Source organism: Equus przewalskii, chromosome 32, assembly GCF_037783145.1.
Source record: "Equus przewalskii isolate Varuska chromosome 32, EquPr2, whole genome shotgun sequence".
NCBI classification, from domain to species: Eukaryota; Metazoa; Chordata; class Mammalia; order Perissodactyla; family Equidae; genus Equus; species Equus przewalskii.
Window position 1 is genome coordinate 4342798 of NC_091862.1, and position 19192 is coordinate 4361989.

The 19192-nt window shown below is 37.6% G+C and overlaps 1 protein-coding gene across 7 annotated transcripts in view; it reads left to right on the plus strand.

Annotated features, from left to right (window-relative positions):
• Positions 1-15177, plus strand: part of PDE10A (phosphodiesterase 10A) — a 538749-nt gene extending 523572 nt beyond the window's left edge. For all 7 annotated transcript variants that reach the window (XM_008516208.2, XM_070603240.1, XM_070603239.1 and 4 more), the window contains 4 exons: positions 5890-6001; positions 9133-9213; positions 11674-11762; positions 14314-15177. In XM_008516208.2, coding sequence (XP_008514430.2) covers positions 5890-6001; positions 9133-9213; positions 11674-11762; positions 14314-14431 — 400 coding nt within the window. In that variant the 3' untranslated portion in view covers positions 14432-15177. The remainder of the gene's footprint in view (positions 1-5889; positions 6002-9132; positions 9214-11673; positions 11763-14313) is intronic.
• Positions 15178-19192: the final 4015 nt, after the last annotated feature.

Consider the following 19192-nt stretch of genomic DNA (forward strand, 5'->3'; position numbering starts at 1 on the left):
TAACCGCATTCCCCAGTTGGTCTGGATCATTCTCGACTAACACCTGTTGTTCTGATGTAATTAATTATATTGGTACTCTTTTTCACTCTCAAAACTCTATTGGCTTGGACGTAAATTGTATGCTATAATATCCTTGTTGTGTGTAATCAGAGGATGGTATGTCATATAGATGAAAGCCATCACATTCTAGACCGTGGTCCACCAGTGGGGTCTAGAGTGATGGATATCTGTGATGTGTCTGGCACATAGTAGGTATTCAGTAAGTATGTGTCAAGTAAACAAATAATAATCCCAAATGGCAAATAGTAAAGAGTGTAGGTATTATCCTGTGATCTTATGCTCATATTTTTGATTAAGGGCATTTTGCGTTTTGGTAATTTGATAGTATTTTACAAATACTGATGAAGCTGGAAATTTGCCCTCCTTGGTACCCAGTTCCTTCTAGTGTTGTGCAGTATCATCTCATTTATCTAAAATATTACAGCACAGGATTCTCTTTTTTCACAAGTATTCTCTACAGTGTGACAGGTAATCATTTTACATAGAAGATATAGTGCATTCCAAATGAAGGCAGATGGCCTCAGGTACTTTCAGTGTTTTATCATTTATGAAAGCGTTTGGTCTAAGGAAGGTAAATCCTAATGACCAGTGGCTTAAAAATATAGGGTTTTATTTTTTATCACATTATAAAAGATCTGAAGATAGGTACTTGCTATCTTAAGTTCAGCTGCCCAGTGGTGCTGAGAGGAAACCAGGCTCTTTCTGTTTTTCTACTGTGAGGAAACCAGGCTCTTTCTGTCTTTGTGCTCCATCATCCTTGGCATATTGGCTGTTACTGGTCTCTTATTCTTGAGTCAGCCTGACTTTACCCATTCATTCTCCCATCTCATGGCCCTCTCAGTCTTTGTTGCACTTATTCTGGAGCTGAAGGTCACTTACATTCTCTTGATCATTGCTGGAAGTCCTAAGTGTCTCCCGATGGCTCCCTACCTGCTGTCCTTATACGAAGGGCAATGGTCCTTACCACCTGCTCTTCCTGCTGACTCTTATACTTTGTGTCAACTTGACATTGGGGTCACGACTCTGCTTAAAGATACTAGGTAATTTTACTATTTTTTTACTTTGAAAATCAAACAACCAGAGACCAAGTGTATATGAAAGTTGTTGCTGTGTCTTTCCAATGCTGATGAATAATTCACTTTTATATTAGACATACATAGCTTAGTGTTCAGAAATATCTTACATTTGAGAATGAAAAACTTCTTTGAACTTTATAAATAGGAGAGCCTGACAAATGATTTTAGGGTCCCAGAAAGGAATCATTAGACGAGTTTAAATCTTAACTTATAACAGGGGAGTTGCTAGTGATGGAACAGATGGAGAAATATAGGGAACCACAGAGAGAAACAGGAACGGTAAACTAATCGCTTTCTTCACTGAAATTTTCCTTCAAGCTCTTTCTCTCACAATTAAACCACGATTAACCACAACTAGAAGTGAATGTCACATTTCAAAACCAACTCTGGACTCAAACCAAGGGTAGGCGAAGGGTAGCTTTATTGTTTCTCACTGAAACTGTGATCGTTGTCTCCTTTTGATTAAAAACAGACCAGAGCATCCACAGAAATCAGAACATTATTGTTGAATTACAGCATTATTCTTGAATCACATTTCTATCCTAATGGAGAGGAACATACAGTTTTGCCTGAGGACCGTTTTAGCAAACCAATGTGGTGTAAGCTGTGAAATCAAATTAAATTATCCTTTTAAATATTAAAGGGACAAATATATGAGTTGTTGGTAGGTTTTCTAATTTTTATTTCCATGTATTTCATGTTGAGATTGCCTTCCTCAAGCATGTATTTTAAAAATAAACGAATTTCAGAATTTTATCATCTCTAAAAGCATTAGGAAACATGCAAATGGAAATGTTTATTCTCTGAATCCCAGGGGATATTTGGGCCCTTCAGAGACATCCCTGTGCCCCACTTCTTCCAAAGTCTTTCCTTAATCTAGATTTAAGAGCACATCAAAGAGAGGGTATGATATTAAACACTTGAATAATTCTTTAATCAATTCAGAAATAGAACGAGGAAAGTTGTAACTAGAAAAGCTACTACTGTGTATTTCGAAGAACAAGACATATTTGCATGGAGTGTTTTGTTCTTAGACTGAGACAGTTTCCTCTAGCGTGTTTTGCATATGACGGCACCCATGAGTCTTTACCTGCCGTAGTAAATGCACAAGGGCCACATTCAGCGAGGTATGTTGTATTTTTCAACTGAAGAACTTGCAATGTAGGGAAACTAAGTTCTAAAGTGAAATTACTGGTGTTCTCACCTGATCTGAACTTATAAAGAGTAGCCTGTAAGGGTTCTCAGCTCTAGGAATAATACAGAGATTTTGTTAGGCAAGTAAATTTTAAGTTAGAATTTGGTTTTTGTTGTTGTTGGATTTTTTTTGGTGAGAAAGATTGGCCCTGAGCCAATATCTGTTGCCAATCTTTCTCTTTTTGCTTGAGGAAGATTGTTGCTAAGCTAACATCTGTGCCAGTCTTCCTCCACAACATGGCTTGATGAGCAGTGTGTAGGTCCGCACCCAGGATCTGAACCTGTGAACCCCAGGCCACCAAAGCTGAGTGTGCAAACTTAACCACTATGCCACTGGGCCGGCCCCTGGAGTATTTTTTTAACAACAGCAAATCCCTCTGTGATATGCATTTGCTTGATTGACTCTCTATTCACATACAATTTCTTTCTCCCTTCCTTTTTTTTTTTTTTTTTTTGCTTTTGTTTTGTTTTTCTCTCTTCTTAGTGGTATTTTTGAAAGCATCAACATGTTTAGGGTTCTATGACATGAAGGGTTGAGAACTTACATTTAAAGTTTGTTTCAGTGAGATCACCACTCTGTCATGCTTATGCTGATATTAAAGAGTTATCACTCATGTCATTGGAGACAGTAAGAGTCTAAAATCTTTGCTGTGGTGTTGGTTCTCCAGCTGGCCTGTCATAACTCCTGTAGATGTGAACATATTTCCACTTGGCTCTCCCTCTAACTTCTGGAATCCTCTGCTTTGCGTGTCTCCTCTATCATCATCCTAATTCAGGCTGCCATCATCTGTCGTCTGGACCACTGCAGTGTTGTCCTCAATGATTTCTCCACATCCTCCCTTACCCTCCTACGATTCTACAATTCCTTCCCCGACTGAGAAGACCAGAGGGATCTCTTGAAAACGTGTATCATGTCACTCCTCTGCTTGTAGTCTCCAGTGTCTTGTCATCAGACTTGGAATAAAAGCTGAACTCCTGGCTTGTCTCCAGACTTAGCAGCACCCCAAGTTCCAGTCATTCCTATGTTTCAGCCAAACTGGCTTTCTTGTTGTTTCTCAGACACACTACACATACTGTCCTCTCTACTGGAACGCTCTCACAGATCTTCATGTTTTTGCCTCTTTTGAAATATGTTTTACACAGACTTGTTGCATGAAATGTATGACTTTATTATTTCCTGCTTCTCTCCGCCAGAATTAGTTCTACAGTATCACGATCTATTTTTTTTTTGGTTGCTCTAACCTTGCTTGACTCGTAACAGGCATTAAAATCTTTTTGGAATAAATGAAAATAGTCAAACCCCCTAAAACTACTTGCTTAAGAATTGTCTGTAACATAGGCGTTGTGTTGAGCTCTTACTTCATTGTTCTTAGTGACAAGGTTATACAAGGTCATACTAAGAGTACAGTTAGCATGAACTCGATCCCTTTCACACTTGGTTGTTAGAACAAGTTATGAATTAGGGATCTACACCAATTGGGTCCATATTCCATTCATGGAAAGAAATAAAACTATGCCAGTTCAGGTTAATGTTTCTGGACAATCATGACCATCCAACTGATTTGTCACTGAGAGTAAAAAAAAAAGTAATTTTATTTGTTAAAGGCATTTAATGCAGAATTTATCTGTTTTATGTACTTTTTTTGGTTAACAGTAAAATAACTGCTGTTAAATTGTTTTGTCTAAGTAATTTTGGCAGCTAAATCTAAATGATAGCTAGTTCATGATCTTTCCCACCCCAGTAATAGCAATGTTACCTGTGAAATCATTTTCAGTGAAAAATTTAATTCCATGTGTTTTACGGTGTCCCATTCTATGTACATTTTTTTTATTTCATAAATTTATGAGATAGGAAAGCCTTTTTAGGATAAAGCTTATTAGAATATTTAGCCAAGAGAAATAAATGTTGAATTTTTTTTGGTAAATATAGATTGAATGAGATTGAATTATTTCAATGTCATGATATAATTATTTGTAAACAGAATAATAGTTTTTTCCCTGTTCTATTTCTGTTTAAATGAATTTACTATTGAGCAAACAGATAATATACTCATTCATTTAGAAGCCCAAATCTAGAAATAAATATTCTTCCTTTAAACCATGAAGTGCTTGGGAAATCACCTCGTCAAAAAAATAGAGATCCCTGATCATTTTAAGGGATGTGGATCTTCATGTGGCATCTGTTTGGGTCATAGGAAGGGTACGCATGAGTCTCATCGATGTTTATAAAGTTATCTCGTCTTCTCTGTTGGAGACATGATACCTTTGACGTGTCCGTATGAAAAGTAAGACTGTAGAAGAGATCATTTAATTAGGCAAATGGGCTAAAGGAATCGGGCTGATTGGAAATAAAAGATCCTTGCAACTGACTGGCGTCAAAGACATGGGTAATAGGAAAAGCAGCATCTCCTGGGTATCCTGGAATCGTCCCTTTAGGGAGCACAGCTAAACCAGACACTCTGCCAGTGTGACAGACAGATGCTCTTAATATGCTGTCTGCCCTGGTCGGGACAGGCTCAGGACCCGTGCAGGGTGATGCTCACAGGTGGGGAGTGTCTGTGGACCAACAAAGAGTGAGGCAGTGGTTAGCAGCAGTGGGTTTCGAAGAATCATTAAAATTTAGATATGAGCTGGAAACAACATCGTCTCACTTTTTCCAGTTTTGTATCTTTCTTCATTACTTGTCTTTGAAAGTTACATAATTTGCCTCATAAAAGTTAAAGTCAGCATGTTAAAATTCCTTAATTACTAGTGTGTAGTGTTGCCGTTAAGTGCAGCCTTCATTTAGGGGAACCACCTATCAGTGGAGCAAATCCACTAAAACTATAGGGGGTATGTCTCTGAATTCTTTAAGCAATTTTTATTTTTCTTCAAGCGGAAAGATTAAACCAAACAGTTTTTTTTTTTTTTAAAAGTCAGACATGGAACACACAGTTGTGAATGCAAAGCAACTGAAAAAGAAAACTCATTTCACTTGGGAGGTTAGAATTTGCAAAGTTTTCGGAAACTGTTCCCATCACATCCATTCTCTGCTCGTGGGGACACAGGAGGGAATGCTGGAGACCTGCGTCCTGTCTTGAGCTACTTCCACCTTGGACACGTCATTTCATTTCTTTGTACCTCAGATTTTCCTTATGTAAATATAAAATGAAAGGATTGGGATAAATATTTTGTTTCCACTCTAAATTTCCAAAATTGCATGAAAATGAAAATCTGGTCCATGCCTGTAAAAGGGTGCCAGTGGATTAAGATGGTAACAGAGCTGTGCCCACGTTATATTTGATTTCAGCAGTAATACCAAGGCAACAGGCACATATGATATCCTCTTCATGGGACCAGTGACACAAGTGACCGATGTTCTTAGAATTAAAGCAACACTGTTCTCTAATTCTGCCTTTCTTTCCTGCCTGTCAGTGGTATCTACTGTGTAACTCACTCTTTCCCCCATCATGAAGTAACGCCAACCTCAGTCTCATTCCTGAAACTACAGGAGTCCTTCCAGTTCTCAGTACAAATGTACAAATGCTGCGCTGACCACTTTTGTATTATTGCGTTCTAGAGACCGTGTCATTGGTTTGATGATGACTGCCTGCGATCTTTGTTCTGTGACGAAACTGTGGCCAGTTACAAAATTGACAGCAAATGATATATATGCTGAGTTCTGGGCTGAGGTATGTCCTTGCGTTTTATATGAACAGAGATAATATCAAGAAATGGAAGCAAATCAGAGGAGAAATTTTGTAAATGGATAATTTAGTAACAAGGTCTTAATTGTGCATGTTGCTAGTTATTTCAAAAAACTCTGGCCAATCACACACGATGAGGAATTTAGCTATTACACATACAGAGTGAGAACAGTCATTCTGTGACATCTGACTTGAATATGTGTGTAAGTTCTCTGATCTCAACTGAAAGAATTCAGGAACTTATTCACTGAACAATAGTGCAACAGTTTCCCTTATTTAATAGCCAATCTTTGGTTCATTCATTCAAAAAACATTACTGGTCATCTGTTTTAAGATAGGCACTGGAAAAAGTGTTAAGAAAGACTCAGAGTATCATGAGCTATATGTGCCTGCAGTTGGAAATTCGAGACAATAATCATTTTGTACCACAGACATATAAGATTATATAAATATACCAAATACTCTATTTAACTGCAAATTATGGGTTCTCTAGAATATGTGGGATATTAATTCATGATACTCCTGATGTGTGAAACAAACACGTAAATTACACTTTGGTTAACACCTTTTCTTGCCTGAATTATCTAAATTATCAGAAATGTGCATTTAACCCCTCAATTTTCTTTCTGAGTTGTCCATGAGTAAGCAGAATGTAATTATCTTGTTTAGATGAATCCACAAATACCTATAGGTCCACACATATTCCAAGATTACATTGTGGGGGAAAAAAACCCTACAAAACCTTTGGGTACCTCATTTGGTTTGAAGAAATACAGGTAAGTTTGGAAGCCAAAGAGTTGGGTAGTTGATGATCAAACCATATATCTCACTCAGGTAGAAGAATGTCGTTAAAAAGTCAAAACCGGCCAGTCATCCAGTTAAAAGGAAAGGCGAAATGGTTTATAATGTTGAATTGTTTCATAATGATGAAGCCAGAGAATTTGTGTCAAGTGGGAACCAAAGGCCTTGAGTTCCTTCTACTCATGGTGTTACTTCTCCAGAACACCTTATATGTTATGTGTGCATACTCCTGTATCATTTTTAAAAATTTGTTGTGTGTGTGTATGTGTCAGAACCTAGTTACTATCAGACTCAACGTGGAAGGTTGTTTTCAATGTACATGTCTGAACTGTAATATTTGACTTTATCGTCACAGTCAACTTAATTTGCACGTGTGTCTAAAGGTAATCATCTGGAGTACATTCTCTGATTATCGCTGTTAAGAAGACTGGTCTGAAGCTAGCTTATTGTTTTGCAAATTATTTTATTTAACTATGATGTATTTCATACTTTAACAACTGTATTTGTATTCTAAAATATGAATCAAAATGTGAGAGGTATGTAGCACAGATTTTTTTTCCTTTTCTGTTCCTCTTTGGTTAAACAGTCCTCAAAGATCGATTAAGCTCCCAGCATATTCGTAGGTGCCCTCTTCCAGGACCTCATTGTTCTTGGGAGGAAATAGGAATAAAATCACCAGGTCCTGCCAGTTGATCTCCTAGATATCTTAAAGTCCGGTCTACCCTCCCATCCCCACCGTCTCTCCCTACTTCAGACTTCCGTCAGATCCTTCCTGGATTACTGTAACATTCTAACCCGGTTCCTTGCTTGTATCTTTTAGACTTAGTGTAACAGTAAGTAAGAGTGTGGTCTTTGGTGTCATGTGGTTTGAGATTAAAATCCCGCATTGTCACTTAGGATGAAACCTCAGCTAGGGTTCTGACTAACCACTGTGACTCGGCTGCCATATTTTCGAGATGAGGATGACTTTTCTGATTCTGTCAGTAGCCTGCTTCCAACCCTTTGTCTCTCCCTGCTGTTGAGATAAACACAAAAATTGTGAACTTGATCTGCAGAGCCCAGTGTCTCTCCAGGCTGTCCCAGCCCCTCGCGATTCCTTTATTCACATCTCCAGGTTGTCATCTAGCTCTCTGCCTGTCCCCTGACTTTTCATCTGCCTAGAGCACTCCCCCTCACGCCTCTGCAGCCCCTTCCTCTCCAAGCCTCAGACTAGGTCCCTTCTCCATGGTACACATTCCACAGGACTCAGTTGTTCTCCTTTTTAGCATGTATCCTTATTTGTTGAGTGCCTATTCAAATCATTGTTTATTTAAAATCTTTTTGCTTGTTGGACTTGTGAAATCCCGGAAAGCAAAGGGCCTAGTTAGTTTCATTCACTTAGAATAGAAAAGAAAAAAATTGGAGAGCCACTGATTTTAGTACTTAAAGTGATAACACTAGGCAAAAGCTGTGCTTGCTGTGTCTTTACGTTGTTGGGACAAATCCCTGTGTCCTGTACATTAGCAGTTGGTTTCTAGACCCCACCTTAGCAAATCTAAGATGTTGTTAGTTGTGTACTTCTGATTGCTGAAAACAAGCATAATTAAAATAATTAACATAAAAAATAATAAGGACATGTGAGGGAGGAATGGGGTATTAGGAAAAAAATTAGGGAATGTTAAGGAAGATTTTAATTTTTAACAAATAAATAAAAAGGGTAGGATAAGTTTTACAATCTATGAAATGGGGATGATAATATCTAACTCATAGTATTTCATGAAGATTAAATGAGATAACATTTACAAGTTATTTGGCCCAGAGCCTGCACCATAGGATGTCTTCAGTAAACAGCTATAGTTAGGACTTTTATGATAATGGATAGCCAGTCATACTGCATCTTTACTAACCCATCTTAGCAGACTATTGTTTCTTCTCGATCTATCAATATGTCTTGCTAAACCTTGCTTCACCTGGTTCAGTGTACATGAAAAATCATTTGAAAAAGGTGAGAAAAAGGCCTTTAGATTCTTCCATGTTTTTTTATTCCGCCTCAGTCTTTACTATATTTCCTCTTATTATAACTTGTACTGACTTCTGCAAAATTAAACCAGAAAAGCCGTCTGGGTTTCTGGTAAGTCAGTACAGGAGAACATCAGGATAAAAACCAAACAATGATACTTCACATTTTTCATTATTATGACATTGGTTTGAGCCAATAACCGGAAACATTGTTCATTTTGGTGAAATTAATGAATAAGGGGAACAACTCTTTAATAGCAAAATTTAATAACTCTTTATAAGTTGAGAAAGCATGATTTTTCCCCTGTTTATCTTAGGGTGATGAAATGAAGAAGTTGGGAATACAGCCTATTCCTATGATGGACAGAGACAAGAAGGACGAAGTCCCACAGGGCCAGGTATGAATTATGTTGTAAAGTCAAGTAATTTAGAATGGTGATAAAATCGTAAATGAATAAAAAGCGTATACCATCTTACAGCAGCCAGAACTACTTGAAATCTTCTCCGTTTAGAGTTTGGGGCTAGGAAGACCAATATCAGGAAATCCTAGTTGGATGTAAAGAATTCCTAAATACCCTCGTCATCGCTTCTTTCTATAGATCTAATTGCAGTAAACAAGCTTCCTTTTCTGACTTGAAATAGAGAGGATGTATGAATTTGAATTCTTAATATTTTTAACAAGCAGAAAATATTTTGTCATTGAATGTACAAAGTTATTTTTTGGAAAGTAACATCAAAGAGTTTGATTAAGTCAACTTTTCCTAAAAAATAATGCAAAGTATTTTAGTACGTCTTGAGTTTTGTTTTAACATCAATTGGCATAATTATTCTCTTTCCAGGTCTTCCTCCATAATTTATGTTAATTTTTTGACATTTTGAGAGCTCTTGTGCCTTGTTAGTTTTGCATGTGTGCATGTGTCCTGTGATGTATTTGTCAGATTATGGTGTTTTTAAACTACTCCTCTTCTCATGTCAAATAAGGAAGTGAGTTTTGGACAAATATTTATAATGTAGAATTCAGTTTAGAAAACATTTTAGAAAATTCAAAGGATGATGGTTTTGGATAAGTTCTCAACTTTTCCTACTTTATTTCAAGTACATTTATTAACTCTTAATACAAAAGTTTAGGCAAGTCCACAGCTCGTAGGGACATCAGCACAGCAAGAGCCTCCATGTTTTTTTTCCTCCTCATTGACTTCAGTAAACAGTTTACTCATGTCCTTACCCAGTTTTTCTGATGGATGCTCATTGTTCCTTCCTCGTTGAAAGTGCACCTGACATGCCTGTCATGCATGTTGCATGTGTACTTTGCAGCTTAATTTCTTTTTCACGTTGTTTATGAGACTTCACAATATATGTACTCACAGCAATCAGTCTTTTCCCGTCCAGTGTCTGCTTTTCATGTCACAATATAGAATTCCTGTCCCACCCTGAGATTATTTAAATATTTACCTATTTTCTTTAGCTACTTTTTTCATTTCATCACTTTATATTTGATTTGTTAATTCTTTTGGAGTTTATTTTGTTATGTGGCTTAAGATAGGGGTCTAGCAATGTTTTTCTTTCCTGCTAGTTAAGCTGTCATCCCAACAGAATGCATAGGATAGCTGAAAATGTGATCAAAGAATGGGCTCTGTCCTAGTGTTATTTATTTATGAGAGTAGTTTGTTTTTTGACAAAATTCCAGATCCATTTACAGTATGAGTTTTAAATAAAATATTTCTGCGATCAGCTAATAGTTTACCAACTATATTGCTTCTGAATTGTGATTACTCTGACATTATTCTTTTGCATTAATAATAAAATACTCTACTTTCCTATAATAAATTTCTTTCTCGAGATCTTCTCCTCCATGATACCTGCTAAATATTAAAATAAGAGAGTCTCTGTGCACTATAAAGTTAAAGATGGAAACACATAGATATTGGACTAGTGAGGTTGCTGTGATGATAGACTTTTCAACAGCAGGAAACAGAAAGGAACCAAGTAGATTTGATTCTACCGTATCCTTTGGTGCATCTCACTGAAGTTGAGTTTTTTAAAGAAATTGATAAGCCATGGTTTGGGGGTCACCTCATCCAAGGAGCCGATTTATCTCCTACATGGTGTCAACCACATGGGCAGTTATGTGAATCTAGACAAGCTGTGGTCTCTGGCCAATAGTGTAGCAGATCTTTTACGTCTGGCCTTCAGTAGGCCAGTCTGAACTAGCATCATTTATTTTCACAGTGGCCCAGAATTCCTAATAAAGTGTTCTAGAATATATATTTTTAAAGTACCACAGATGAACTGAAATCTGACGTACTGACAGAACTGTATCCTGAGAGAACTCTGGTAAAGTCAATGAGACTTGTTATGGGTCAAATAAAGGGAGGAGGGAGATGAGGAAAATTTCAAGAGACCAAAAAAGATACCAAAAGCCAAGAGTAACAAACAGATAAAACAGCGTGCACTGATTCCCGAATATTAAGTTGGAGAAGAGTCAGCCATTTAGAATAGCTGGTTGACTTTGGAATGTCTACGGTAGAATACTAATCTGACCAGAGATAAAAACAGGACTTGAATTATAACTTGACTGGTCTATAAATAGAATCTCATTGACTGCTGTACTTGGGTTTTAGATTAAGTTCTTTTTATGTTTTCAATTTTTATGTGTTTTATTTTGAAAATGTATTTTAATGGATTTTTAACTGTCCTCTCCAGTAGTGTTCGTTGAGCACAAATGTCACGTAGCAAAACTAGAACGTTTAATTTTATAGTTAGGTGGGAGAAATAGAAAATTCACTTGGAAATATTGTGCTGCTGGAATCGCTAACGTGCAGTTGTGTTTCTTGTCGATGGTTTTTGTGCTGAGGCAGCTTGGATTCTATAACGCGGTAGCAATTCCCTGCTACACCACCCTTACCCAGATCTTCCCTCCCACGGAGCCCCTCCTCAAAGCGTGCAGGTATGTACATAGTTCAAGCTGTGATGTTGTTTTAAAAAATGACTAAGACTCCATGTAGGATTTTACACTCCGTCAGAGTGTGCGTGTGTCTTATTTATAGTTAACAATAAATATAATTTGATGGGCTGTGTGTTTGCCTAGGTAACAATTATATGTCAAGAGTATTTATTCTGGGGCTCACCTTGTAGCATAGTGGTTAAGTTCATGTGCTCTGCTTCGGCAGCCCAGGGTTTGCAGGTTCGGATTCCAGGCAAAGACCTACATCAAAGCATGCTGTGGTGGTGTCCCACATACAAAATAGAGAAAGATTGACACTGATGTTAGCTCAGGGCCAATCTTCCTCACACACACAAGAGTATTCATAAAGTTATACATTCACAAAAATGGAACATGGAGTTTTTTTGTTTGCTTTTATGACGTAGAGAGCCCTGCCCAATGCTGTTCCTAAAAAGATGAGACAGTAATGTCTGTTCAGGTCTGCTGCTTTGGAAAGAGGCTCAGCTTAAATCACACAGTTTATTGTTTAAATGGAAGAGAGGGAACCTTGAATGGGACCTCTCTCTTTACGTTTTATTTTCTTCCCAAAAGAAATGTAAGCTGTCTCTTATCTGTCCTAGCTTCAGGTTTCTTCCTGTCCTTTCATCATCTTTTTTGAGGGCTGAGCTCAGCTAAGAACATTGGAATTTTTTTTAAGATCTTTATTTTACTTTGAAAAGAAGTTCCCCTCCGGGGAAAGCGAAGGGTGATGGGCAGAGAAGCTGTGTGAGTTCTGCAGGTGAATTGGTGTCAAGGAGATTTTTCTAACTACTCTGCCAGAACCACACTTGTTGGGTGGAGTGTGCATGAGGGCGGGTGGGGGATGGGAAGGAGAGACACAGGATGGGAGGGACAGGGGACAGACATTTGACTTAATAATTTTAAACAAAACCAAAAGCCTTTAGTGTACTCCCATCCTCTGCTGTTGAAATGTATCTTATGAACTAAATTTTTAAGGAAAACAAACAAAACCAACAAGCAAGAAAATTTAAAAAATGATTTTTTAATTTTTTATTTTTTGTTTAAGTGATGGCTTCTCTTTCCCCTCTGCCCCCTGGGAGATGAACATAGCATCCCACCTTATTTTGTCAAGCCATCACGGACCTTAATCAGTGATTAGTTTATTAAAATACCATCTTATTACACGAGGGCTGAGCCATGTGGACAATATGGAGTGTGAACTAGGACTCATTTTTAATGGAATCAGGTTGAAAAAGTGAATGCCCCACCAAATTGAAATCCACACAGTATGTTGGGGGAAAAAAATATCCTAGGCAATAGTCAGAAGTCCTTTGCTATCCAAAAATTCTGCTCATTTTATGCTGAATATTTAGAATCAGCAGAAGGAATGCTTGCCGTGATTGTCAAGCACTGGGATAGGTACTCAGTTGTCTTATCACCTTTGCCACATCCTTGCTTCAGTGTACCTGGCTGAACCACGTAATCTCTTAAAGACCTTTTTAATCTTAAAAAAATTCATCGTGTGTCACTGGTGTCCAAGGAAACATAGCAAAGTTAGTGATGTCCTTTTTCCAATATGTCAAAATATCTCTAGGTTCTGGGAGAATGATGCCTGGTGATATGGTACAAAAGTTAAAAGTATTACATTTTTCAGGTTATATTTTGGGGATTTCTTTTGTCCAGAGGTGTCTTAGCTTGTGTATGCTTTGTACGAATTTTGTGTTTGCCAATGCCAAAGTTGCTTTCTGATTCTGACTCTGTATATGGAAGCAAAGTGCAGGGTGGGAAATGGTGCGATCTCTGCCTGCTTAGCCATAGAAGGCAAGATGGTGGTCATGCAGTGGTAGTTATCACACCGTTAAAGAAGATGAAGATGCATGCAGCATTTGAACTGCAGATACTGAGAGGGTGGCAGAGAAACGAGGCTGCATTTGAGACTGGAGGTCACCAGAACACAAACACGGTTTCACCATCACGAGGAAATTTCAAATGTTTGTACCAGGTGTGACTTACGGTGACTTTTTATTTATGACATAGTGTCCAAAATCAGGCTGCTCCCCAGTTTCAAGTGTGATGTGACAGGGACTGCAGCCTCCAAGGACATGCACTGTTTCCACCCCGCAGAGTCTGAAGGCCCTGGCTGTTCCTTTGGTCCTGAACATTCCTGCTGCTCGGGCATCCTCCCCATCCATCTATCCTGCATGTTCCTCAGTAGTAAATCCTAAGGCTCATTTTCCTTTTTGAGTTAACCCTTCAAATGATCTGTCCTGAGCCTCGCTTTCCTTTTTGACCTTGCAGTCCAGAGCTGGTGGACAAGGTACCCCCCAGGCTTTGGTGGTTCAAGGCCCTTCTACGGACACTAAGCTGCAGGGGCAAGTCAGGGAGACACAATGGGAGCCTGCCTGGTCTCAGCAAGCTGGTTATTATCACAGTCAGAATGACACCAAAAAGCCACCATGCTTAGTCATGCCACAGGAGGGTGTGGTTAATTTTTGAGACAGAGTCCAGAAATCCTTCTTTAAACATCACCTGTCACTGTGTCTTTTATCCCTAGGAATAACCTCAGCCAGTGGGAGAAGGTGATTCGAGGGGAGGAGAGCGCAGTGTGGATCTCGTCCCAACCAGTGGCCCAGGGGACCTCTGAGAAGGTGCCTGTGAAGATTGATGACTGATGCCTGCTGATGAGCTGTCCCACCTGAAGATGCTCGTCCAGCTTCTTTGACTTTTCTTCCTTTTGTTTTTGTGGGGGGAAACCTACATCTGGTACCTGGGATGCAAACCTCTTCAAGAAGGTAACATCAAGTCAATATGTCAAGCAGATGACTGTCTCATCTGTAACGCATCATAGACAGTGGTCAACCAGGACCACCCCATGACCAGAAATCAGCTGTCCACGTGACTCCATTGGACTTGCAAACTGGCCTTTTCTAATAGGCTAATATTGCTGAGGCCTTAATGGAAATGGACAAAAATTATTCAGAAGGGGGTACTTTTCCATTGTATCTTTCTAGTGAGGGTTTAAAATGGTACTATTATGATATTGTACTTTGGCTTTAACACCAATGTTGCTTTGATGTTGTTGGTTATAAATAGGAATTTTTACACATTACTATTGTGAATGTTCATGTGTGACCTACTTGTAATTAGCGTGAATTGTAGCAGCCAGCCTCAGGACAGGCATTATCGAGGTTACGGAGTAGGAAGTGTCTTTCTGCAATCAGTGATGGAAAATAGTCAGATTCTTGTCTCAAAGCCTCATGAATTAAAAGTTAGGTGGACTAAAGTGTATCCTTTAAGTTTGTACTAAAGGGCTTAGATGAGTAAATTTAACACTAAAGGAAGTAGACATTCTTTCATCTGGAGAAGAGATGCAAATATACATCATAATAAATTCAGAACTCTAAGTATCAATTCAAAAGACGTCAAAGAATTTTTTCTTAATTTTCTTTTCTTCATTGTAGTCTTGGCAGATTTACTAAACCTTTTGCATAAAGAACAAAATAAAGGAAAAGCATATGAAATTTGTTTTTTAACGGACAAGTCTTATGGATGTAAAATGTGAATTTTTAATAATGATTCCTTTCTATTTTCACTTGGTGTCATTGCAGAATTTTAGACGCACACTCAACATGAAAGGTTTATTCTGCAAATTATTTAAAATATCATACATTTCTCTCAAAATCAAATTAAACCATAAAATTTAAGTGTTCTGTAATTTTTACTTTGTTCTGCTGAATTCATCTCCCATTTATCCCTTTTTATGTTACTCGATCATCTTTCATAAGCTTTCTGTCTGTGACAGGGGAGTAGAAGAAAACAGTGTAATTGCATTGTGGCTTATGTCTGCTCTCTTTACTCTGGTTAAGATCAAAATCTGCATAGAAACCTGTGGTTTGGAGAGTTTCTTCTGTATAATTTTTGGTAGACTAATATTACTCTACAGTGTAAATATTATACAAAAGTCATAGTCTGGACCTCTTCCTACGAGGATTATAAGCCAGTCACTTCTGGTGCATATTAATGCTGTAAAGATCTTTAGCACAATGACACAGGCACCTCCGAAGCTGTCATTAGTCCTGACCTGAAGGAATTAAGCGTCTCAAGAAGTGACAGGCCAACCCATAACAGACACCTTCTCCACTATTCATGTGGCAGGAAACTGGAATATTCCTTTTAATAAAATAAATTTTTAAAATATTCTTCTACATTTCAATACTGTACACGTTGTTGTTCATATGAGTTTGGTTTTTTGCAAAAAAATTAAATCAGATGTTTCTACAACATGGTTTATTTATGCTGTAGCAGAGTTCGCTATACATAAACATTGTTCTTATTTTAAAATTAACACTATGTGTTCAGTTTCCTTATGGGCTTCTGAAGGTTGCCATCTTGCCTACACAGGGCATCATTTGGGACTGTAATTATACAATATGAGGTAAAATGAAATAACTAAAGAGAGAGAAATACCACTGTGGCTAGGTACACACATACACACACATGTAGATATACACATGTATGTATGAGAGAAAGAGAGAGTGATGCAAACACATCTATGAAAAATAAAAATCAGCCCCATTCTTCAAAAACGGTGATTTTTTTGTGCTGGAAAATGTGTATTGTTTGATAAAGAGCTGAGAAGAAAGTGTCTTTTTTATGTTAGTGTATTCATAGGATTGAATACTAAAAAGTTGCGTATTTTTCTGCATCTAAATTTATGAAACCGGACCCACCAATTTCAACTTCCATCACAAAAGTTAATTTGGTCATTTAATTTAACTTGGAGACTGAATTGCAATGGGGGAGGAAATATCATTTAAGATTGTTGTTGAATTAAAAGGATTTTAAAAGAATGCATGAATTCTGCTTCTCGATAGAGAACGGTTATGGGGGGAGAGAGTCCTATGGGCATTTTTGCATTTAAGGTTGCTATTCCGGTAAGATTATCACAGAAAATTCTCCTATTGTGACACCGCCAGGTGTATTATATCATATGACTGCACTTTGAAGAGTTTCCCAAAGAAATGTATATGGATTAATTGGTTGGTTGATTTCTCATAAAATATTGTCTTAATGGAAACAGAATTTGAAGCAAAGACTCTATTCTAATGTAAAATGTTCATATTGCTTTTACCATGAGTAAGATTTACTTAGGAATCATAGATTTACCTAAAATAAAAGGGCCCAGGATGCAGTGATGTTTAGTGAACAATCTGTTCTGGAAAAAATATAGTGAGGAGCATTTTTGCCTTTTGGCAGATATATTTAGCAGAAAAGCTTTTGAGTTCTCATCTTTTTCCCAGATCTTTTCTCAAAAAGATAGATGATTTTTGTTACCAAAAGTTTTGGTGAGTTTCTCAGTAGGCTGGTTTTCGATCTTGGGCTAACCAGCTGTTAGTGTATATAGAATGTTTGATTTGCAGACATTTTTATTAGTTGTGCTGATTTATAATAGACAGTTTTATTGTCAAATGAAGTGATTCCATTATCTTGCCAGAGATAGTGAAAATATTTTTTAACTAGAAATTTTCTTGGAAATGCACGCCGACAACAACATGAAATATTGAGCTCCGGCAGTGGAATAAAATTCTAAAAAAGTGCAAGCATCTTATTAAACAATAGTTGACTTTGAATTAATTAGAAAAGCTGAAACAAATGCAATGCGTGTGGAAAGTAGTTCTCAAAAATGGCCCTTTGACTCAGGCAGGAATTGTGATGCATTTCCCAGCTTCCGTTATTTCTAAGAAGCGCACGAGAAACCGGTCTTGGAAGAGAGACCACATTGAAATACTCACAGTTGTCCTCATTCCTGACTCTTCTCTCAATGAAGAAACATCTGTGCAGAACATTACAATGCTACTCGAACTGATGTGTTCTCAGAGCAACAAAATCAGAAATAATTTGAAGCTAGATCTGTTCAGTGTAGGTTTCCTCCTCTTAGCATGCTTTTTAGATTTTCTAAAATTTTGTTTTGTACAGTTGATCTCAGTGAATTTTGCTTTATTGGATGTTCAGCTACACTAGATCTTTTTGTACGTGACACACATAGATGCATAAATCCTTAGCTACCTGGAATTTTTAATAGATTTCATTTTGAGGATTATGTTTCTGGCCTTTTAACTCAGAATTAAGGTTTGAGCTTTAATAGGATTAAATTATTCACCCCGCCTTGGCCAGTGCCTTTATTTTAAATACTCATTTTTCTTCTTCATTCATATAGTCACTAGTTTGCTTTTCTTGCTTAACTATAATTGGAAACATTTAAAGGGACACCCATGGTTAATTTTATCAGGTTGACTGAATAAGACCTTTCTCTCCTCAGATTTCTCTCCTTTATTCACATATACCCCCATATACCCTCATAACTACAATCAATGAACTGTTCAGATTCAGTATTTTTTTTTGCAAGAACTTCCAAGAACTATGACACTGATCATGATGTGATTTTGTTGGGTTTCTGGTACATATGCATGATTTAGATTTTGAAAATCACTTCTATCTTTATATCTTTCAAGTATGTGTTTGCTTCCTACACTTGGCTGATTTTATTTAGGGTTTGATTCTTTAAAGCCTTACTCATTTAATCACATTGGTGTATCCCTTCTATTGCAAGCATTAATCTGATTTTGAGATCACTATAAAATGTGAATTAGCCGAACTTGTTCTCAATTCTTCCTTCCCCATGCTTGTCAGTAGCGCATGGCGGTTCTGTTCTTACCTTTACGTAAGTATTTATCCTGATGACACATTTTTCCAATTCCTTTAAACAGCTATCTTAAGTTTCAATTAGTGATACCCAATGCAGTACTTACACTTTTTGTTTTGTCTTTTCTTTTTTACTGGATATCTTGGTTGTCTGAAGCATTAGATGCATTTATGTGATGAAAAAAATAGCAAAAGAAAGAAAGAAAAAAGTTTCAGTGGTGTTCTGATTCTAAATTTAAAAGATGGGACACAGGGAAAGACATTCCTAAGAATCACGTTTAAAGTCGTGAAGAGCATTACTGTCATCACTCATCGAAGCTTTTCCCTTCTTGACCCAACAGTGGGAAGTGTGCTGCGTACTTTGCGCATCATTTGCCTGCTCTTTACAGCAGGTGTGAGTAAATGGTAACCGAGAGCACGCACACCCTAGTGTGGCTCTGCTGGGGCACAGAGTATTGTCACCCAAGGACTCAGATGGAAATTTACAGCTGAATCCAGATTGCCAAGTAGAGAAGTTAGTTTACACATGTCAGGTTTCAGCTCATATTTTTAAGGTACCGTAGATTTGCAGAAGTTTAAATGGAAAGTTTTTATTCCCATTGTAGACTAAGTTTTAAAAGCGCTTTACCTAGTACTCTAGCTCACCTCAAATATCATTATATCATGGGCGTGACAGCTTTTGGTTTTGTCCATTGGTTACCGTAATACCGAGCCCCATGCCAGATCTTAAA